Raw genomic sequence first — 23,968 nt, 5'->3', positions numbered from 1 at the left:
GCCAGAATCAAAATCATCTCTACAAAGGTTAGGTAATTACAGCTTTAATTGCCTTTTGCAAACTAACTTCTGTAGTCAGAAGCCTTTATGTCACCAAATAGTCTATGAATAAAGATACACGAGATTAACACCACTGATAACATGATTAATTCATACTATTCCTCAAGGGACCCTGCCAAAATTGCTTGTCCTTAAAACAGTTATTTGAAGTTATAACTTCAATCATTGCCAGCTTTTAGCCAAGCTGTCTTTTTGACCACCAATATTTTTTTACTTACTTTTAAAATATCACATTTATTTGTGACGATGTATCAGTGTGAAATTACTCTTAAGCATAACAGTGGACCGATGTATCATGTGTTAATAAGACTGCTTTGGAAAAACCTCAACAAACTCAAAAATAAAAATTCACATTTTCATATTTCATTTCATTTCATATTTGCTACATAGTAAAAATTTTCAGAACAAAACATGTTTGTTGCATTAACAAAATAAAATAACTCAAAATGATTCCAACTTTCAATATGGTTTAAGGATGGTATTGGAAACTGTGCATTAAAAGGACCATTAAACTTTGCAAGTGAGCAAAAAAAATCCTACAATTACAGAAAAATCACAAGACAGAGTGATTTCTGTTTTAGCGAATTTCCCTATAGGCAAGAAGCTGTTGCCGTAGGGGACACAGAAAGAACGAGACCTAGGACCAAAAAACTTTTTTCATTTGCATTTTTTTAAGCATTTTTTTTAACTGGTCACAGCTTTGACATGGTGTTTATTTTCAAACAAATGTACAGTACCATGTACAAACAGTTTTTGGTAAAACACTAGCCATTGAGAACAGCTATTCTATATTCTGGGATCATTGAGTCACTTATTGACTTCTCCGGTTGGATATTCACTTATATTAACAAGGTTTCCCGATCCGCAGCATCAATACACCACTTGCATGATAATTAATCTTGTTCTCTTTTAAAAAATTCACATTCTAATTCTATGCTTATGACATCCAACAAAATGTAGGCTACTTAGAATGTTCAAAGAAGCCAAGGGAATGGCTCAAAACAGGTCAGAAATAATTTTACTAAAATATTTATAATTTACCGATATATGGTTTTAAAGACACTATATTTTTTCAGTAGGCCAACCTATTAATATAATAAGTTATATACCTCAAAAATAATTAAAATTTCCTCAGACTAAATAATTTCATACCATCACTAAGCTTCTACATTCAATTAACTTGGGAGTGGGTAAGATAAACAAAATATATAATTATTACAAATATTTATTGCTGTAATAAATAGTAATACATTGATAAAGAAACATTCACTAGTGTATATATTCCCCTTAAACAAGATTTGACAAAGCCCTTAAATAAGATTTTGTTTGTTTAACACGTTCGTGGCGGCATGGGAGCAATCGCTCCCACACAGAACCCTAATGGCATCTTGGTGGGTACCTCGCTACCATGCTGCAATGTGACACACAATGATTAATTTAGCCAGGATTAGAGCTAGAAATCTGAAAATTCCCACAGCACTGCTCAATAGTACACTGTATTTTGTGACAACGTGGGTTTGCACTGGACAGTGCTGCTTCGACAGTAGCCGTAGTGCTCTCAGTAACTAAGTCACTAGTCAGTGTCAAGGTTGAGCACTTGCACAACTGTTTTGATCACTGTTTTGGTGTTATTTTTTCTTCCAAAATATGGGACCCAAATGATCGGGACTTTGTATTTTTAGTGACGGGGAAAGTGATTGGCCTTTGACGATGAAACTGACATTAGTAGGGGAAGATGTGATGTTTCAGTTTCAGCATAGCCGTGAGATACGCGGAAACCTCTGCCACCACGAATGTGTTAAAACTGTTATTTGGTGAATGACACTCTCAATTTACAGTATATATAATTTTAGATTCACCTCATAAAGAGTAATTTACCTATCTCAAATAGGTTACAAATTATCAAGTAGCCAATTTAAAATCCATTTTCATTATCCCCCAGCTGAATTAAAAGCTTCCAAGTTTCGGACCGGCTGATAATGGGATGTTATAAAGAGAACCCTTTTTGTATTAGTATAAAGATTAGAAGTCTTCAACAATAAAGTATAACAAATGTCAAAGTATAATGAAACATGCATTTACATTTCAATACATAAACTAATTTGTAACAACAGTAAACAAAAATCAATGATTACAATAAGGCAATAATTATTTTGTACAGTAAATAATAGTCAAAAAAATTTCAAATAGTAAAAATAATTACACTGGCAGTTATTTTGAGTTGCACTAAAGTAATACAAAATATACACGTTAAAAAGGAAAAAAATTAAGTCTATAAAAGTTATGCCTCCTCTGTTTCCTGAGAACCTCCTTCTTCCTCCGCTTCCGGTAATTTCTTTTCCGGAACCCAAAGACCGGAGTCAACAGCACGTTTCATATGGTATATCGCGTCCTTCTCATCCATCTTAGCAATGGTAGCTTGAAGCAATGGAATGTCTTGCTTCTCAAAACACTCTCTCAACTCCTATACAAAAATAGATAAGTCAAAATTGCTAACAATCTACTGACTGAATGAGCTTGTAAGTAAAATTTGTGTTGTAAAAAAAAAACACCGAAACATTTTAGAGCTCAATGTTTTCTCTCCAAGAAAAAAAAACCAAGAAAAAAACTGAAGCTTTATACTTTTTGTTGTTTGTTATTGGGATTAATTGATGGCTCTGAATATGAGATTGGACAGACTTACTCAATAAAACAGCTACACAAGCCATCACAGCCATTCTCTGCTTTCATCTGACACTCATAATAGGGTTAATATACACCCTTATAGTTGTGGTGGGATTCAATAAAATCCTTAAGTACCAAAGTACCTTACCAAAGTACCAATAAACCTTAAGTAACCAAGTATCATTTTATATTTTATCTTAATTTTTATTTAGAAGCCATACCTTTTTTTTAATTTAAAATAAGTTTTAATATGCCATATTAGCAAGTAGGTCATAATGAAAATTATATTTAAAACATGAATAGCCATCTTGTCAATAGCAGTGATTTTAATCTAATCTGACTTTAGCATAAACTTCAACTCCTGGTGGAGTAAATTAAAACTTTTGCCAGTGACTTGTTGAACACGACGTATACAAAGTAATGTGTATCAAGTTAGTGCTAAAAAAAAATTACTAATAGGTTATATTGAATAACCGAATTTCATTAGTCATAACTAAATGATTTTAACAAAATATTTTATGTTGTATTTGTTGTATTTTTATTTTGTTCAAAATATCTTATTTCGTTGTTATTGACTAAAAATCTAGGTGAACAATAAGTTGAATCACATCTATCTCAATTAGGGTCTAATTGTCATGGCTGTCTATGTTCTGTACAAAGTAGGGATGGACGGGTCCCGAAATTTCGGGAATTTTTCGGGAAAAAAATATTCCCGATTATCGGGACGGGATTACATTTGACTCGGGAATTTTTCGGGACGGGATTTGGTCCGATCGTCGGCGATTTTTCCGCATCGCGAGTGCCGATAACGCCGTTATTGCGAGCGATAGGTCCGCGAACGCAGGAGACGAAGTCATTTCGACGATTACGCCGTGACCGCGGAGTTCTACCGACGACCGCGCCGTGACCGCGAGTCATACCGACGATCGCGCCGTGACCGCGAAGTCCTACAGACGATCGCGCCGTGACCGCGAGTCATACCGACGATCGCGCCGTGACCACGGAGTCCTACCGACGATCGTGCCGTGACCGCGGAGTCCTACCGACGATCGCGCCGTGACCGCGAGTCATACCGACGATCGCGTTGTGACCGCGAGTCATGACGACGATCGCGCCGTGACTGCGAGTCATACCGACGATCGCGTTGTGACCGCGAGTCATGACGACGATCGCGCCATGACCGCGAGTCATACCGACGATCGCGTCGTGACCGCGAGTCATGACGATGATCGCGCCGTGACCGCGAGTCATGACGATGATCGCGCCGTGACCGCGAGTCATGACGATGATCGCGCCGTGACCGTGGAGTCATACCGACGATAACCCCGTGACCGCGGAGTCATACCGACGATCGCGCCGTGACCGCAAGTCATACCGACGATCGTGCCGTGACCGCGAGTCATGACGACGATCGCGCTGTGACCGCAGGAGACGAAGTCATTTCGACGATTACGCCGTGACCGCGGAGTTCTACCGACGACCGCGCCGTGACCGCGAGTCATACCGACGATCGCGCCGTGACCACGGAGTCCTACCGACGATCGCGCCGTGACCGCGGAGTCCTACCGACGATCGCGTCGTGACCGCGAGTCATGACGATGATCGCGCCGTGACCGCGAGTCATGACGATGATCGCGCCGTGACCGCGAGTCATGACGATGATCGCGCCGTGACCGTGGAGTCATACCGACGATAACCCCGTGACCGCGGAGTCATACCGACGATCGCGCCGTGACCGCAAGTCATACCGACGATCGTGCCGTGACCGCGAGTCATGACGACGATCGCGCTGTGACCGCAGGAGACGAAGTCATTTCGACGATTACGCCGTGACCGCGGAGTTCTACCGACGACCGCGCCGTGACCGCGAGTCATACCGACGATCGCGCCGTGACCACGGAGTCCTACCGACGATCGCGCCGTGACCGCGGAGTCCTACCGACGATCGCGCCGTGACCGCGAGTCATACCGACGATCGCGTTGTGACCGTGAGTCATGACGACGATCGCGCCGTGACCGCGAGTCATACCGACGATCGCGTTGTGACCGCGAGTCATGACGACGATCGCGCCGTGACCGCGAGTCATACCGACGATCGCGTCGTGACCGCGAGTCATGACGATGATCGCGCCGTGACCGTGGAGTCATACCGACGATAACCCCGTGACCGCAAGTCATACCGACGATCGTGCCGTGACCGCGAGTCATGACGACGATCGCGCTGTGACCGTGGAGTCATACAGACAATCACCTCGTGACCCGCGAGTCACAAGTTTCTATAGGTACCTGTAAATTGTTACCCATTTTTTGGTTTTTATAGATCAGTGCCACAATGGTAAAAATTGATTTCGTATGTCTTTTTTGGTAACTGCAATACAGTACTTTCTTTTTATGCACAGAAAAAAATCCCGTCCCGTCCCGTCCCGAAAATCGGGAAGGAAATAAAAATCCCGTCCCGTCCCGTCCCGAACTAAAAATTCAATCCCGTCCATCCCTAGTACAAAGCATTTCCAAATTAATAACACTACCATAAACATAGTTCATAAGGCATTGTCAGTGTAAGCATTAACTTTTGAAGTAGACATCCCATAAATGAGGACCAGCTATGGCCAATATTGTATTCAAATTCAGTGGAACTTCAATAACAAGACCCAACAAGTTACTCTAGATAACAAGTGTCATTTTCAAATACCCTCGATTTGATTTCAATACGCTTTATCACATGTTATTGCAAAACTTCAATAAGGAGTCAACTTTGATAAACCTTAATACAGTAGAACCTCGATAATCCGTCACCGGGACCGGGAGCATGGCCGGAACAGCAAAAAGGTCGGATTATCAGAGAAACGCATTTATTGACATAAAAACGTAGTAAAACTGTATTTCAAACAGACCACCGATAACTGATAACCACGGCTAATCCAATATGACATAAAACAGTTATTTCCAACTCATAAACTAAATGGACGTTAATGTAATAATTTGCATATTACATCATAAAAATACAATTAGTAGGCTATTGCGCAATCATAATAGTTATGTTATGTCATTACCCTTGGTTCAGTAATAAAAACTGTAACGTTAAAATCACAGCTTTTTCAAACTTTTACTCAAACAATAAAATTGAGAAAACATTGTACAGCAAAATAAAGAACAGAACATTAGAAAGCCTAGTAAGCTACCGGTACTGCTAGTCATAGGCTACTGCTAAGCTGTTTCAAGACAGCGATAAAATCATTTGATAACGCATAAAAAAGTATAAAATAATAGTAGCCTACTTATAGCATAACAACAGTCGTAAAATACACCGATAAAGATAACAATGACATAAAAACATTGCTTATTCTTTCTCTTTGTGCTTCTATTCTTTCTTAAGTTTCTCTTCATCCACCCATTCAAGAAGTTGCCATGGTTACTAAACACCCAATCGCAGGCTACTAAAGTTGTCATGATTACCAAATACACAATCACAAAATGTGACATAGCAAGCGCACAGCAGACAGATGTGTCGTGTGTAGGCCTAAGGTGCAGACGATTGTCAGTGCAAACGGATAGCTTGACCTTGAAGCTTTGATCGGCATTCCTGTGTTTTGCTTCCATTTTATTTCTGCCAAATGAACTGTGATTTTCCAAAAACAATAATGTGGGAGCCTATATTAATAATGGGCAGGCATGGTCAAATATACGACAAATTTCAACACATTAGACAAAAAAAAACACAATTTATAAAGTTTTCTGGCTATTTTTCTTGGGCAATGAGGTTATGTTAGCGGAAACCTATTGTGTTGGTGGCATGGTCGGACCAAGCGAGGAGTTGGACCATCAGAGGTCGGATTAGGGAGGTTCTACTGTATAAAAGTCTTATGTGATGATCCCCATAAGAGACTTGTTTATCGAGGTTCTACTGTAGAACATAATTGAATAAGTCACTTACAAAGTGAGCTACTGACAAAATGCCATTTTCCCTTAGTTATGGATAGGCCTACTACCAAAGGTTATATGACATAAAACATAAGTTGTGAGTTTGTTTACAATCGATTGCCCTTTCAGTATGGGTTGGTTAAAAAGTTGTCACATGTGATAGAAATTCAGTAATCGACATGAGTGCACTCTGTTGGTAACTCTGTTCAACTATGTCCATTTTTGTTTTTTGACTGGCTAAAACATTAACATTTAACATGGGGATGAGATGTATACTTAATACTTATATCCAAGGGTAAAAGCTTAGACTATTAATCTATATATATAAAAGGCAAAGCCCTCACTGACTCACTGACTGACTGACTCACTCGCTCACTCATCACTAATTCTCTTACTTCCCATTTACCTAGGAGGCTGAAATTTGGTACACTGATTAAAGAATCAGCTTTAAAACATCAATACACCAATAAAACATACACATCAAATAAAACAGCTTAGTTTTCCTATTTGATGCCTAAAGAGGCATCAAATAGGAAAACTAAGCTGTTTTTATTCTGATCCTAGGGCTCCGCCCCAGTGGCTCTGGAGTTTCCCATGTTAACCTTATGAGTACTCATATTTAAATGGAATTAATGAATCTTAACAGCTGTTTCAATTAAACAAGTTGGTTCTGTTCTATGCTGTTCAATAGCATTTTTTTTTTTTTTTTTTTTTTTTTTTTTTCTAAGGACGCTAGGCACGAGCCAGGTATTGTTTTTCACATTACTTCAGGCTAGACCTAGGGGTTGCGGCATTATCACTTAGATAAAATCCATTGGTGACTTGACGGGGATCGAACCCGGGACCTCAGGGGCTGAAGTCCCGCGCTCTAACCACTACGCCAGCTCGCTCCCCAATAGCATTAAAGTTACAAGGATTACCAACAGGGTGCAGCACCCTTTACATTCATGACCTTTCTTTTACATTTATGACAACAGCTAATTTGCAACCAAAAGGTGAGTGAGCATAGCGAACGAGCTCCAACCTAAAAGTGAGTGAGCGTAGCGAACAAACTTCAACCAGGACGTGATTGAGCCATGCGAACAAGCTCACTTATAAAGTTAAACGGGGCAAAGCCCGCGGGTACAGCTAGTACAACTATACATTCCATTTCCAAATTAAAGTTGTCGCCAGTTTTTTAATGAAAATCGTCGTAGTTGATGTGAGCCACCGAAAGATTGCGCTGATCTAAATCACTAATTTCTGTCGAATACACAGACTTATTAACAAAGTCAAACTAATGGAATGACTTACTTAGTGAGCTTTAGCAACGGTTATGATGACCCATCAACATGGTCAGCAACAAAAAATAAGGTAGAAAATAGAATTTTAGACCCTAGCGCATTCTGTGACTGGCTCAGATAGCTACATTCTTTTTTAATAAAAAATTGGCGATAGCTGTTCCATATAGATGAGATGTCTACAAAGGTAAAAGGTTACACTGACCGCAGGTAGTGTCTCCAGAACTTCCAGAGGGTCCAGTCCTCCAGGTCCCAGCCTCTGTTGTCTCTCCTCCTCTTCCACCTCCTTCAACAGAGCGTCCATCTTCTCCTTGGCTCTCCTCATCACTCTGTCCTTGAACCCAGACAGCTCATCCTCAAACGCCTTTTTGTACTCAGGGTCAGCGACTTGGATCCTGGGAAACAAATAGTTCTGGTTTCTATTCTTATTCTAGCTCAGTCTCAACAAAAGGAGTACGAGAGTTGGTAGTATATTAGGTAGTGATGGGCGGATCCAAGAAAATGTCGGTACCAGATCCGGATCCGGATCTTGAAAAATTCGGATCCGGATCTTCGGATCCGGATCCAGATACACACTGTCATAAGGGCGGGTTAAAAAAAAACGTAATTAACAGAATGTCAATTCAAATCATACTTTTATTATTTTTTATCACGTAGCTTCGGGTGGGATTAAAATACTAATGGGATATTTTTGAGACAAAATTATAGGCCGTTAGCTTATCATCCAGGTACAAAACTAAAAACTAGAGGTGTGAAGATATCCGAAAAATCGGGTCGGATTCAGTTCGGAAAGATACATGCCATTGCCATTTATGTTATTTATTTGTATCAAGAGACAAACACTGAAACATGACCTTGCCATATAAGTTATTTGAATTAAGAGACAAACACTGAGACATGGCCTTGCCATATAAGTTATTTGCATCAAAAGACAAACACCGAGTCATAACCTTGCCATACAAGTTATTTGCATCAAGAGACAAATACTGAGTCATGGCCTTGCCATATAAGTTATTTGCATCAAAAGACAAACACTGAGCCATGGCCTTGCCATATAAGTTATTTGCATCAAAAGACAAACACTGAGACATGGCCTTGCCATATAAGTTATTTGCATCAAGAGACAAACGCTGAGACATGGCCTTGCCATATAAGTTGTTTGCATCAAGAGACAAACACTCGGGAGAAAAACGGTCTTGTACATGGATACAGACGAGACAGCTTTGTGTTAGTAATAAAATCTAGAAAAAATCGGGGTTGTATAGTGATACAGACAGATTTGTGTTGGTAAAAAATCGGGGTTGTAGAGTGATACAGACAGCTTTGTGCTAGTAAACAAATCGGTGTTGTACAGTGATACAGACAGCTTTGTGTTTAGTAAACAAATCGGGGTAGTAGAGTGATACAGACAGCTTTGTGCTAGTAAAAATATTCGGGGTTGTAGAGTGATACAGACAGCTGTGTGTTTAATAATCAAATCGGTGTTGTACAGTGATACAGCCAGCTTTTTGTGTTAGTAAAAAATCGGGGTTGTACAATGATACAGACAGCTTTGTGTTAGTAAAAAAATCGGTGTTGTACAGTGATACAGACAGCTTTGTATTTAGTAAACAAATCGGGGTTGTACAGTGATACAGCCAGCTTTTTGTGTTAGTAAAAAATCGGGGTTGTACAATGATACAGACAGCTTTGTGTTAGTAAAAAAATCGGTGTTGTACAGTGATACAGACAGCTTTGTATTTAGTAAACAAATCGGGGTTGTACAGTGATACAGACAGCTTTGTGCTAGTAAAAACATTCGGGGTTGTAGAGTGCTACAGACAGCTTTTTGTGTTAGTAAAAAATCGGGGTTGTACAGTGATACAGACAGCTTTGTGTTAGTAATCAAATCGGTGTTGTACAGTGATACAGACAGCTTTGTGTTGGTAAAAACTCGGGGTTGCACAGTGATATAGACAGCTTTTTGTCTTAGTAAAAAATCGGGGTTGTACAGTGATACAGACAGCTTTGTGTTAGTTAAAAAAAAAATCGGTGTTGTACACTGATACAGACAGCTTTGTGTTGGTAAAAAAGCGGGGTTGTACAGTGATACAGCCAGCTTTTTGTGTTAGTAAAAAATCGGGGTTGTACAGTGATACAGACAGCTTTTTGTGTTAGTAAAAAATCGGGGTTGTACAGTGATACAGACAGCTTTGTGCTAGTAAAAATACTCGGGGTTGTAGAGTGATACAGACAGCTTTGTGTTAGTAAAAAAAATCGGTGTTGTACAGTGATACAGACAGCTTTGTGCTAGGAAAAAATCGGGAAAAAATTTGAAAAAATCGGATCCATCAAAACCGGATCCAGCCCAAGATCCGGAATTTTTTGGATCCGATCCGGTGCCGGTTCTAGCTCGGATCCGGCGGATCCGGTAGTCCGATATCCGGATCCGACCATCACTAATATTAGGTTCTCCCACAAGACTCCATAACAGCCAAGCGAGATAGTTAATATAAAACTCAAAAACCGAGTTCATTCCTTCATCTACTAAATCAGGTGGTTACTATTCCTACCTGATGATTTGTCATATCATAAAAACAGATAATGATATAGGGGAAAATTGTCGCTCCGACCAAGTATGAATTGCTTTAATGATTAGGTTTATCTGGAAAGTGTTACGAAGTCCGTTGTCAGTTGACAGATTTGTATAAAAAAAAGAGGATCGGACCTAAAAATGTGCGCAAGTTGTTTTGGGGGTTCACAGAAGGTTCACATTAGCACGAGGCCGACAGTGGGTGTTAATCTATTTCCATCTAATTAGCGAGTAGAGTAAATTTGTTTGCTGAACAGAATTAACTAAAACTACTACTTAGGCCTATAATAGTAGTGTATGAAGTAGGCCTATGTAATAAAGAGCTAGTATCAGATTTTAATAGCTCACTTGACAGTGCTTGTTGGAGACCTACATTTATTGGCCCCTTTTGGCAAATTTCCCATTTTGGGAATATCAGCAAATTCATAAGTGGAGAATAAGCTGTTACTGTAGGTCTTGTGGTAAGACATGGACCGAAATTCAAAATACTCATGGTTTTCTTGTGGAGCATAAGTAAACTGATGTGTTTATTTATAGATATATTTAGGTCAAATTTGGAAAATTTATTATTTCATACAAGTTATTTTTAACAATTCACTACAAAAACACACGTTATTACCTTCCCTGCAGCAGCAAAAGTAAATTAAATTACTTATCAAACCTATTCCAATCAGGCAAAATGGAAATTCGCTAAGTCTGAAGGTTTATTGCGGCGACGGTATTATTTGTAAATTAGGGTTGGTTTGGATTAAAATACTACTTAGATTGTTTGACAGGTTGCAGTTTGTCTAAAAATTGTTTTATGAGGACACAGAATCACAAATAACCCTTCAATACAGTTACCATGTTGTTCAAAGGTTTATTGCGGAAATTTTCCATCACAATGGTAAAAAACAATACACAACGTTTCGGGATCTGGAATCTCATCCCGTCCTCAGGTGAAAAAACTTAGCTAACACATTACAACTAATAATACACAAACGCCAAATCTAAGTTGTAATAAACTACACAGAGAGTCTCATTGGTGGAGTCATTGTGAACTGTGTGATTAGTGTTCCATTGTGTGGGCTGTTCACACTACACCTTTTATAGACTATAGTGTTTTGTGATTGGTTATTATTTGCATGTTATTGTAACATGACTTGTCAGCTATACAGTGCATATTTTTGGACTGCTTCTCTCTGTAGTGTATTCCAACTTAGATTGGGTGTTTGTGTATTGCTAGTTGTAATGTGATAGTTAAGTTTTTTCACCTGAGGAGGGGATCAGATTCCAGATCCCGAAACGATGTGTATTGTTCTTTACCATCGTGATGGAAAATGTCCGCAATAAACCTTTGAACACCATTAACTCACCATCACCAACAATGAGCTTCAAACAAACAGTTACCATGTTGCTTGAACTAATGAATAATAAATTAAAAATGAAAAACAAAATTTGAACAAGATTAGGCCAACTTACTTTGTGAAAAAAGAGCCGACACATGCTCTAGGGTCAATGTCCATTTGATTGGAGAGTTCCAATATATACTGCATGCATATACACTGGTGGGCAACATGACACATCAGCTCGTGTTTCTGTAAATCATCAAAACTTTTAGGTAAAGGCAAAGCACACAACAGTCGAATAAATGCTGCCTCGCAGGACCAAATAAAGCTACGTATAAAAAAATGAGGACCTGTGACAACTGGCTGGGTATCTGAGTGGTTAGTGCTCACTAACCAAAACGTCGCCGGTTCAATCCTGAGAAAAGTCAGTAGCTTTTTGAGGGTATGAGCTTTAAATAAATCATCCTGGATGATGAAATAGCTGATAAGTCAGTAACAAAGCTCTACAGATCATCTAACTCCATTCTAAACTCATCCTTCACTCATAATTGGGTTAAAATATGCATCTAGGTCGCGTCCCCATCTCAATTTGATAACTAATATGTAACAGAAGCAGAGATTCATGTTAACTTGAATTGTCACAGAAATTCATGCTTCGCTGAAGAAGATATTGTACGTTTCATTAAGACAAAACTAATCAGCTTGTTGAGGAATTGGTTCTAAAGAAGCAACCAAACTAGTTGCTCAGGCAAAATATTGATTTGATAAGGAGGAAAGGCAGGCCTAAAAGGAAATGGAAACACAAAGTAGAATATCTGAGAGCTCTAGATGGAACATAACTGAAGAGAGCCAAGCTCATTGGAATATACAAAGAGGACCATATTTCTTTTAAATTGGTTGAGTAGATAATTTGGGTACAGAAAAACACCTCATATCCAGCTTACGTGGAACCGAGTCCCTGGTCCGATAAACCAAGTTACTGTATTATTAAAACAATATTTTGTATCTAACAATAACTTGTGATTGGTTAAAAGTAGTGTTTAAGTCTCTTTTTTAAATCTACTAGCTCAACTGAGTTGTGAACCCCCTTAAAATGTTTATGAACAGGAAAAAGATAAACCTTGAGAACGCTCAAATCATGGAGATTACATGTACAGCCGTAGGAAATATTTTTGGTATCGATTCCAAAAATTACCCAACAGTCACTTCGGTTTCGAAATGACTGGATGTTCTGAGGCCGGATATTAGGGGTTCTATTGTACAATGTAAATTACGCTAAACTGCATGGTTGTTTAATTATTTGATACAAACAAAACAATCTTTTTTTTACTTTTCTTTCTCTTATACCTTAAATCTGACACTTAAAGCTAGCCTTTTACCAAACAATATAGGGACTGTATTGATCAATTTTGAGTACATTAAAGTACATTTAATGTTTCTGCTTACCTCTTCCATCTCCAGATTTATACACCAGATGACCAGATAGTTTGCTGTGTCTTCACACATCAACTGTGGATTTTCCTGTAGGAAGCGTCGGCTGTCATCGTACTTTCGCAACATCCCATACTGTTTCAAAAGTTTCTCATTTTCTTTGATAAACTTCCTCATTCTCTGCTCCTTTTCCTCTTCTGTCAAATTCTCTTTGACCTTTGGTGGAGGGTTGTTGACAACAGTCTTGGTAAAGCCAGGTTTGCTGATTGTATCAACATTCCAAGGTGTAACCTGAAACATATAACCTCAATACTCAACCTCACTGACTCTTTATTATTTTGTTAGGGATGTGGTAGGCTTATCTGTAATTTAAATGGTAAAATTTGTATTTCATAAGGTAGGCTTTTTTAGTAAGTATGGTTTATTGAATTTGAAATACAAAATATCTTTCTCTACTGTTTGAATTTGATTGTTTACACGAGCCATAGGCCTATGCATGGAACATATCAAGCAAGGCTAGGGGAAAATCCCTCTATATCACTCCTTTAGTTTTACCTTTGTCCACGCTTCCAACTAAACCACTAACTAACCAATTATTTGTCTTAATTAGTAAATTTCATTCATTAAGTCATTTTTACATCAAAATCCTGAGACCAGTGTCAAAAAGCAATAGAATGGACCGAGTGGATCCAATGAACTATTTGAGGTAGGCTAAGTGTGTTTAGGGAAAGGAGAAACACAACATTTCTGTTGGTAATTGCAGTTTACCTTTTCCTTCTGTTTCAGTTGATCTTCTACTTTCTTCAACTCCTCCATTTCCCGTTCCAGTTTGTCAAACGTTTCTTGCAACTGTTTCACTTCAGGCGATTCAGCTTTGACTGCTGCTTCTAACCGTTCTTTTGCTTCATGAAGTCTCTTAGTATGACTAGAAGAAAATAAACCACATTTGTTCTTCATCAAAATAGAAGCTTGAGGGGTAAGCCAATTTATCAAATTGTAATGATTTCATTAGAATCATACTTTTTTAATCATATCAGTGCCCAAGTCTCTTACACTTACAGTAAGTATAGAGACATTGATTAGCACTTACAGTAAGTATAGAGACATTGATTAAAACTGAAGGACAATTTGTTATATTTGCACCTGAAATAATAATCTCAGTGGATTTACGCAACTGCAAATTGAAAATAACACTTATAATAAGGCATCTCAAAAGGAAGGCTTACATCAAAGGAATGAACAAAAAAATACACCTGCATGTATGTGAACATTAGTGCCAGAGTACAAATTACAAGAGGCCTATATTATTTGACCCACAATCTCAGTAACCTACATAGAAGAAATGCTACATTTATCGCCAAAGAAGTCTCACAATAAATACATAAACATTGATCATGTGAAAAGTGATAAGGTGAGAAGAGGATAAAAAATAGTGAAGAACATATTTGGAGAAGGACAAGGAATAAAATGGGTGAAGGAGAGCAGAACTAAAGAGGGATCATCAGGAATCGTTTAGTCGTCAGATAAAACCTACTGACCTCTTCAAGTCCCCAGCTGTAATTTCTAGATTGTCTAGAGCAGATTTAACTTCCTTCACTGTAGTGGCAGCGTTGGACGATTGGGTCAATTTTTGTTTGACTTCCTCAACTTTCTTTGCAAAGCTGCAAAAAAATGCTCTTGTTGCATCAATCCTGCATAGGCCACTTCCAAATTTCCAGTTTGTTTATTGAAACCATGCATACCAAGGTTAATCATAACGAAAGGTTCTAGTGAGTCAGTGGCTCAGTGGATAGCTTATATTTTCAGCGGTTACAGCAAAAAAAAAAAAAACTAAAACATTTGTAATTAATTGTGTAGTAACAGTTATTTTTCCAACCCATTCAAAAATTACAAATGTTCCTGATACCGGATTATTGCCACCCAATACCAAACGGGAATCCCGCCTGTACACAGGAAAATCATGATAAAGCTCATTTATTTCTTAATCAATTCTTAAATACCTTTCATAAGATGAAAAAAAAAATAACAAGGCCAGATTGGAGTCTTGGTTATTATGATTGGGTAGACATTCACTGGAATGTGAGTGATGTAAGGGGAGATGGGGTGTGTTGGTGTGTTGACCTCTGGTATGTTTTTGACAGATTCTAATATACACAAAAACAGAGTGATATCATGGTTATACACTAAAGGAATGTGAAGGGGATCTCTAGGCGTAAAATGGTTTATATTACCTGTCCGTCAGTGATCCTATTGTTGTCGTCTTAGGCGACCGGTTTCAGGATTAAAATCCCATCATCAGGCAGTTTAAAAATGTCATGTCCCTCAAATTGAGGTTGTCGGTAAAAACAAAACACACACATACAACACAAAACGCGAAAACACGGATTAACATTGCTACTGGCCAGTACAGGACACTACGACGCGGCACAGGTAGTTGCGTGGTCATGACTGAGGTGTCCTTCTTGCTATGGAATGCCGGTGGAATTGTTGCCCTATTCTAATCGCTGCGTCATAGATAATGTTGGACTTGAAAGAGGTCTGTTCATTTAAAATGTGTTGTGGCTCATTCTTAATGGATTTGTATATCTCGAATTCCTCTAAACAATCTAAAAACCGTCCTTTTTTAGGGTAAATATGTAAAATGTGTAGGTTATTGTCAAGGCTGGAATAATTATGGTTACTGTCTGCGAGGTGGTTGGCGAAAGCGGATTTTTGCTTGGCTGTTGTTTTGGATGGAAGGTGCTCTTTAAATCGTTGCTTAAATGAGCGAGTAGTCTGGCCGATATAATATTTAGGGCAATCATTACAATTGATCTTATATACTCCAATCTTACTGGCTTTATCAAGACTGTTCCTTTTGCGCTCTTTAAATATGGAGTTAAGCAGTTAAGTCTATTGTTGGCCTTGAATGATACACAAACGTCACTTTTGGCTAGTTCTTTCTTTATGGTGTTGTTAAGAACTTTGTCATAATTAGCAGAGGCATACAATTTATGAGGTTTATCAGGTGGTTGGGGTCTGGTGAGTGGTTTGTGTTTATGTTTATGGATTAATTTATCAACCATACTGCTTTTGTATCCATTAGCCACAGCTGTGTGTTTGATGATGAGGACTTCTTGTTGATAATCAGTTGGGCTTAGAGGCAGAGACAACAACCTGAGATCAAAACTATTGTAGGCAGCCATTTTTTGGTTGTGAGGGTGGTGAGAAGTAAAATGAATGGTCTGGTCGTTGGCGGTAGGTTTTCTGTAAATGACAAACTGTCTCAGCCTCTAAGCCCAACTGATTAACAACTAGAACCATACTGCTTTTGTATCCATTAGCAAAAGCTGTGTGTTTGATGATGAGGAGTTTTTGTTGTTAATCAGTTGGGCTTAGAGGCAGAGACAGTGGGCCATTTACAGAAAACCTACCGCCACCAACCAGACCATTCATTTTATTTCTCACCACCCTCACAACCAAAAAATGGCTGCCTACAATAGTTTTGTGCACAGGTTATTGTCTCTGCCTCTAAGCCCAACTGATTATCAACAAGAAGTCCTCATCATCAAACACACAGCTGTGGCTAATGGATACCAAAGCAGTATGGTTGATAAATTAATCTATAAACATAAACACAAACCACTCACCAGACCCCAACCACCTAATAAACCTTTATGGTGTTCAATTCAATTCAATTCAATTCAATTCAAAACTACTTTATTCATCTCTTGTACAAAATACATTGAATAGTGTCAACAGTTCAGCTGCAAGTATGCCTAATATTTATTAAATACATTTCTAACACAAGAAAATAAAAAAAAATTCACAAACTTACATTTTTTTAAATAAATTGTAAACAAAAAATACATATCCTGAATTAGTTTTTGACCTCAAAGACTATTCAACTCTTCAAAAGAAAAAATAGCCTTGCTGATGAGAAATCTTTTTAATTTATTTTTAAATATTGTTTTGGAATTCTCTGATTTAATTTCGATTGGGAGATTATTATAAAATTTTGATCCCGCATATAGGCCTATGGGTTTTTTTCTCAAAAAGTTTTAGACTATGGTGGCCAATTGCAAGGGTTTTCCAATTTCTGGTGAAATAATTATGACTATCCCCAACTCGTTCAAAATCATGAAGTCTGTCCTTTACTGATACAATGTTTCAAAAACGTACATTCCGTAAATTGTCATTATATTTTCTGATTTAAAATGTTCTTTATTAACAGAAGTTTCAAAATCTAAATTGCAGATGATTCTAATAGCTTTCATTTGCTTTTTTAGAATAGAATTTAAATTGTAATCACTAGTTGCACCATAAAGTGAAATCCCAAAAGATATACTTGAGTGGATATAAGAAAAATATATAACTTTTAGAGTTTGTCACGCTTGTTTTTAACAACACCATAAAGAAAAAAAAGATACCCCCACCGCAGCAAACCTGCAGACTAAGCGAATTTCCATTTGCCTGATTGGATTAACACTAAAATGTCTCCTTAAAAATATCACATTTATTCCCTATTTAAATCAAATCAGTTTAACACATACTTAGGTTTGCTGCAACAGGGAGCGTTAAAGTGTTTTTTTATGTAAAATGTTAATAGTTAGTAAGAAATAAAAACATTTTCTAAGTTTGGGCAAAATATGTTAATAAATAAGCAAACTACAACAGTTTACTTATCCTCCATAAGAACAACATGGGAATTTTAAATTTAAAATTTTTTTGAATTTTCTCCGCAACCATTAGGCGCATTATAACGCTTCAATATACTAAATTATTTGTTTTTTTAAGCTCTACTTTTTAATAGTTTGGAAAGAAATTGCAAAAATTTAAGTTTTTTGGGTCAAAAATGGGAAAAACCCATTTTTACCCCATAAAAGCCCCCATAAACCCCTGTTCCCATGGTCCGATCATGCTGGTTCACGAACTCGTTCGAATAAACGTAGGTTTACACGTTTGTACCAATTTTCATCAAAATTGGATTATTTTTGCTCGAATTATCGCGCTAACGGACACATATATATATAAATATATATATATAAATATATATATATATGAATTTGAACGGATGCTATTTTTGGCCTCTAGGGACCTCAAAACGAAAAAAAAAATCGGTCCCGGGTCCAGGTCTTACCATGAGTACTACGGTAATAGCTTATTCCCTATATTCCCTATATGGGAAATTCGCTAAATAGCCAAAAGTGACGTTTGTGTTGATTCAGGGCCAACAATAGACTTCACTCCATATTTAAAGATTGCAAAAGGAACAGTCTTTATAAAGCTCGTAAGACTGGAGTATATAAGATCAATTGTAATTATTGCCCTAAAGTTCTTGATTTTGCCTCGATTGGGGTAGACAACGATCACGATTCTGTGTCCGAAAAAGACAATCTGATGATGATCTCTACACGGCAGCGGAAGATGTCCACGATTTTGCCGCGATCGCAGACGACGACGATGACGTTTCCGTTACCACGAGAGTCAATGATGTCTACACGGCCGCAGGAAATGTAAACAATTTTTTCCACGATCTCAGACGACGATGATGACGTTTCCGTGACCCCGGGAGACAACGATGATATCTATCTGCCCTGAAGTCGAAAACTCACCAAAAGTATGTAGGGTATTGTGCAAACTTCTCAACAAAAATATTTTGTTGTTATTTTGACACCAAGATGGCAGCCCATAACGCCCTTGTAATTTTTTTATTTTAAATTCATTTTTTGTGTTTATTTTTGAGCTTATTTTAATTTATAAGGGATTCTGCACATCTACAGGCAAATACCATTCTAACAGTATGCTTAGATTTCCCCTGTGATGCAAAGGAGCTGGGAAAAAAAGTTCTCAATAAACATATTTGTTTATTAATATTAATATAGAATTAGTCCCAAGTTACATATCCATAAGAAAAGCTTAATTTCCACGTTTGACCCTATTAACATAAAATATTTTCAAAATAGGCTACAAATAAAACCTGAATATTGGTCCAGTAGTATGGTCAGACTAGCTGTCATAAGTTTTCCAAATTTTTTTTAATATAGGCCTACCGTATAAGATTAAGGTAGGCCTAATGTGACAATTAACAGGGTGTCTAGTTTATTTCCATTTTAAAATTCAAGACTAATTCCAGATTTTTTAAGACTAGTTTTTTAACAATTAGTGATGTGTTGATATCATATTGTATCGATTCTCGATTCGTGATACCGATAACAACTTTTATAGTGTGAGACCAAATTTTCAAAATAATTTGGTTATAGTACACCAACTCCTGTCTTTATGTCATTAAGTGATAATGGGACGTTTTTCAAGTCAAGTAAAAATGCAGCAATGAAAAATTCTAACTAGCCAATTAGGGTATTTTTGGATCTTGAAAATCTTCCGGGACCGTGTAGACATCATCATCGACTGGGGGAGTCACAGAAATGTCATCGTTGTCATCCACGATCGCAGCAAAATCATAAACATTTCTCACGGCCGTGTAGACATCATTGTTGTCTCCCGCGGTCACGGAAACGTCACCGTCGTCGTATGAAATCGCGGAAAAAATTTTTTACATTTCCTGCGGCCGTGTAGACATCATCATTGACTCTCGTGGTAACGGAAACGTCATCGTCGTCGTCTGCGTTGGCGGCAAAATCGTGTATATCTTCCGCTGCTGTGTAGAGATCATCATCAGATTGTCTTTTTCGGACACAGAATTGTGATCGTCGTCTTTCCCGGTCGAGGCAAAATCTAGAACTTCTACCGTGGCCGTGTAGACATCATCGTCTTGCGTGATCGCGGAAAAATCATGATAGTTTTTCCCGCAGTCACAAACCCCGATCACGGCTTTTAAAATCATGAACATCTTCCACGGCCGTGTAGACCTCATCATCGTCTCCCGAGGTCACGGAAACATGATCGTCGTGTAACGCAATCGCGGCAAAATCATAAAAGTTCCTGACTTTATCAAGATAAATACCTACTAAATCCCGACTTTCCGTCTTTCCCAACAACTAGACATCATGAATTAATAAACACAATTACAGTAGAGTCCCGCAAACTCGGCGTAATGTGGACTGGAAGGTTGCCGAGTTTGTGAAATGCCGGGTTATCAGAAACTAGGGTTAAAAATAAGAACAATACAATTTTTAAGCTTTTTAATCGCCTTTTTTATTTATATTTTTATTACAAGTCAGTATTGAGTCATCAGATGTAGTACAACAAATCTTTGGTATGAGTTGCGAATGATTTGACTTGAGCTGGCTTCAGTCCATGTTTAACTCTGACTAAAAAAATCACTTATTTTCTGAGCCAGGTGATGGCCGAGTTATCCAGACTGCCGGGTTATTGAGTGCCGAGTTTGCGGGACTCTACTGTAGTCTACAAGTTAGTTACTAAGATGTGTCATTATTTAACTTAATACGTAATCCTTGAAAACAGCTTCCCAATAAACAGTAAACTTCTCCGAAGACTAACTTTATTTTCCATTAGTTTTTAACTAACTTATATCAACCTTTTATCAGTTAGGTACTTTTTAAACTAACTAAATAATAACTTCTTTCTATGAGTTCCTTCTTACGGGAATAACTAATAACTTCTAGTTAGAATTTTTTTCTAACTTTCCCAACTATGAGCCTACTACGAGTAAAATAGAAGGTTGCAGACACTTATTATTTGAGAAAAATAAGTTATCAGCGTACTCGGTATTTTGCATATGTTCGTTATTTGGTCTGTTTACGTTTTCAACTATTTAGCCTATTTAACTTTTTTTATTCTGAGACAGTAGCCGAATTGTATTTCTAACTTAAAAATTATTCATGCAACTTACTCTTTCTTCCGAGCTTCAAATTCTTCCTTCTCTTTCTGTGCCTCCTCCATTCGCTCTATACGAGCCTGATGTCTCCATCGAAACAGTGACGGCGTGTCAATGTTAGGGTGGGTTTCATCTTCATCATCTGATATCTAAATATAAAAAAAAAAAAACAAAGTAAAAATTATACTAGGCCAATTAGAAAAGCAACTAATCCAGGTCATTAAAAAACCTAGGTAGGTCTCTGAGCCCTCATTTAACTTGTCTTTGAATAATCATTGGCTTCAATTACCAAACCCTGGCTGGAATTCCACAAAATTTTTCCCTTAAAATTGTCAGATTGATTTCCTATTTAAAAGGCCTATCACTAGTGTAGGCCTACCTGTTGCTCGAATTTGAGCAATTGAGAAGTATTAGGCCTACAGGCGTCATTTTGAAACGAATAACAGTTATAATTTCTGATGACTTTAAAAGAGTCTAGGCCTACTCAAAGATTATGGTTCAAGTACTCACAATGTACATAACAGTTTGATATAATCAATATTTTTTTTTAATAGGCTATCGTATCATTTTTTAAAAGCTGATCTTGTTTTTTAGTGTTTTCAAAAAATGTTTCCCATTCATAGCCGCATTAGGTTGTCTATAATATAATATAATGATTAAATGTATAAATAAATAAAAAAACATTATTTACGGTATATTTCTTCTACTTGGTGGTGTTCTAAGACTTTCCTATGTTTCTATAGTTTGCAAATCTGCCCTTTCAATGATTACTCAAGAAATGCAGCACAGTGTTAGTTCTCTTTTCTTTTTAGTAAAATATCGGTAGGTTACGTATATTAAAATGTCCAGGTTTTCTCGCTTTTTTCCATTGTAATAAATAGTAAGACTTAGGCCCAAAATATTTCAACCAAGTCAGTAAATGTTTACGTAGCTCACGTTTCCTTAAATCTATATCTAGGCTATAAAAGAGGAAGTAGGCCTATATGTTTATAGCCTACCCTATGGACTCCAAAACCGCTCTAGACAGATTGTAATAATGAAACTCTCAGGCATATATTAAGCATTATTCAAGGATGGTTTGTGTGAAGTTTGGTGCAGATCCGTCAAAAGGTCTCTGCCTCAGAGGGAAGGTTTTGGAGCTAACTTACAATGTTTACAAATGAGTTTAAATGTAATTTAAAAGCATATGTTTACTTTCACCAACTGTTTTGTAGGTTTGAATAATCACAACATTCTGCGTTAGTCATGATTTGATTGAAATAGTGTCACACTGTTTCCACAGAGTGCAGCACAGAAAACTATTTTACTTTTGTTAAGTCCAAATATATTAAACCCCAATCGCAGCACACCTGTGCACTCAATAACGTTTAAATTATCCACTAACATTGAAACAACAGCCGACAACGGATTAGCTGATATAATTTAGCTTATACCTTAAGCTAAAAAGAATTATGGGAGAACTCAGGAAACATGGGGCTTAAACAGTCTGATGATGACTAGGGTAGGCCTAGGTCTAGGCCTACTTAAGAGATTTTACTATAATAATGGTACAATACCTCGTCAAGTAATCCAAATGTTGATTGAGGTTAAAAAAACAACCTACATATTTTGCCGTGAATACGGCATCGTCAGGGTTACAAAAATGAAGACATCGATGTCACACGCACACAATAAATACACAAGAATACCTACGAACATTTAATTACAGAAAGTAAACATTTAATTGACAGATAGGCCTATCAGACGCACACGACAAGGACGGTCCTGGCGCAGGTAGTAGGCTGCAGTGTCAGACTCATTCCTCGTTGATTTCCATGTTTATCAGTTCCTACTGATACCTTTGTCCTCAAAGGTCAGGTGGCCGATTATTTTGGTGAATTAGCACATTGAAAATAGCACATTGACTGGAACTGCAGTTTTTCGATGAGGATATGTCCACTGGCGGTGTTGTCGTGGTATAATTTGTAAATTTCAAATTCCTCTAACGTGTATTACGTGTTATTAGGTAGCTTACTACCTTTTCTGCATTTATGTAGTACAGGCTAGCCTACCTCAAAACCGTCAGAAATCTCACTCATGTTATGGTTTAGGTTGATTAAATGCTGGGCAAACGCTGAATTTTGTTTGATTACACGTGGTTTGGGCCTGTGTTCGTTGTAGCGAGTAGCGAACCCACAACCTGTTTGTTTGCCCAACATTAACTTAAGAGATTTGAAACAAGGCCCAAGTTTAGTGGCCCTATTGCAACATTCTGGCAGCATGAATGCATGTTGCACCAATTTATAGTAAAATGTTATCAGTACGGTTTAATGTCCTGGATAAAAGGAAAAAGTATTATCAACAAAAGGCCTACCTCTATGTCTTTCCATTTGCTGTAGTCAACCATGGTGGCGAGATATGTGGATACCTATCAAATAGCTTAATCAAACACTAGGATGTATAGACTGACAGAGCAAGAATCAAATGTTTTATATAAAACGATTGTAACTATGTATTTTTTAAAGAAATGTGATAATTAATTATACTAGTTCTAGAAAATGAACATGAGCCATATGAGCTAAACAAGTGTTTGGTTTGGCAACCATATGTAATGACATTTATTAACGCTCTTCTTCTTTTTGGGATTTTTTTCTCTAATTTGCTTTGCAGGCTTTTGGTCGGTAGAACATGCAGCTGCGATGTTGTTTCCAATATTTCCAACTCAGCCTGCATAAAGGTTGTTTATTAGTTTACAATTTGTTAGTTACTGAACATAAATACACAACCATTGTTTTTTTTTTATAATGAATGATAAAAAAGATGATTTAACTGACTAACTTACTTACTTGTAGTTTCCGTTCCTAGTCCAGTAGGAATTGGACAGGTCAAAAGGTAAAACAAAAAAATAACTTATAACTATAGGCCTACATTCATGGCCAAAGGGCTCTGTTTT

The 23,968-nt window shown here is 37.6% G+C and overlaps 1 protein-coding gene across 2 annotated transcripts; it reads right to left on the bottom strand.

Moving 5' to 3' along the window:
- Positions 1 to 1,275: 1,275 nt before the first annotated feature.
- LOC128992680 (hsp90 co-chaperone Cdc37) lies at positions 1,276 to 23,613 on the bottom strand. 2 transcript variants are annotated; one of them, XM_054416378.1, is made up of 8 exons: positions 23,390 to 23,613; positions 21,052 to 21,185; positions 14,795 to 14,917; positions 14,025 to 14,181; positions 13,272 to 13,547; positions 11,959 to 12,074; positions 8,131 to 8,320; positions 1,276 to 2,524 (listed from the first exon to the last, which is right to left on the bottom strand). In XM_054416378.1, exons 1-8 carry the CDS (start codon positions 23,420 to 23,422, stop codon positions 2,342 to 2,344), a joined length of 1,212 nt encoding a protein of 403 aa, XP_054272353.1. In that variant the 5' UTR covers positions 23,423 to 23,613; the 3' UTR covers positions 1,276 to 2,341. The 2 variants fall into 2 exon arrangements, with proteins under 2 accessions (XP_054272353.1, XP_054272354.1); XM_054416379.1 differs by lacking the exon at positions 14,795 to 14,917.
- Between the last annotated feature and the right edge of the window lie 355 nt (positions 23,614 to 23,968).

The sequence above is a fragment of the Macrosteles quadrilineatus genome, unplaced genomic scaffold (genome assembly GCF_028750875.1).
Source record: "Macrosteles quadrilineatus isolate MER2022 unplaced genomic scaffold, UCM_ALF_1.0 Scaffold_4__1_contigs__length_99947679, whole genome shotgun sequence".
In the NCBI taxonomy this organism is placed as follows: Eukaryota; Metazoa; Arthropoda; class Insecta; order Hemiptera; family Cicadellidae; genus Macrosteles; species Macrosteles quadrilineatus.
Note: the sequence above shows the minus strand (reverse complement) of the source record. Positions and strands in the feature narration are given on the sequence as shown.

What these genes read in the sequence shown, in the direction of transcription:
- LOC128992680 (XM_054416378.1), bottom strand. Translation starts at nt 23,422, where the DNA reads ATGGTTGACTACAGCAAATGGAAAGACATAGAG. An exon ending in TTTGAAGCTCGGAAGAAAGA is followed by an intron (nt 14,918 to 21,051) that starts GTAAGTTGCATG and finishes ATTTTTTTGCAG; the next exon opens with CTTTGCAAAGAAAGTTGAGG. An exon ending in GTCGGCTCTTTTTTCACAAA is followed by an intron (nt 8,321 to 11,958) that starts GTAAGTTGGCCT and finishes TTTGTTTCCCAG; the next exon opens with GATCCAAGTCGCTGACCCTG.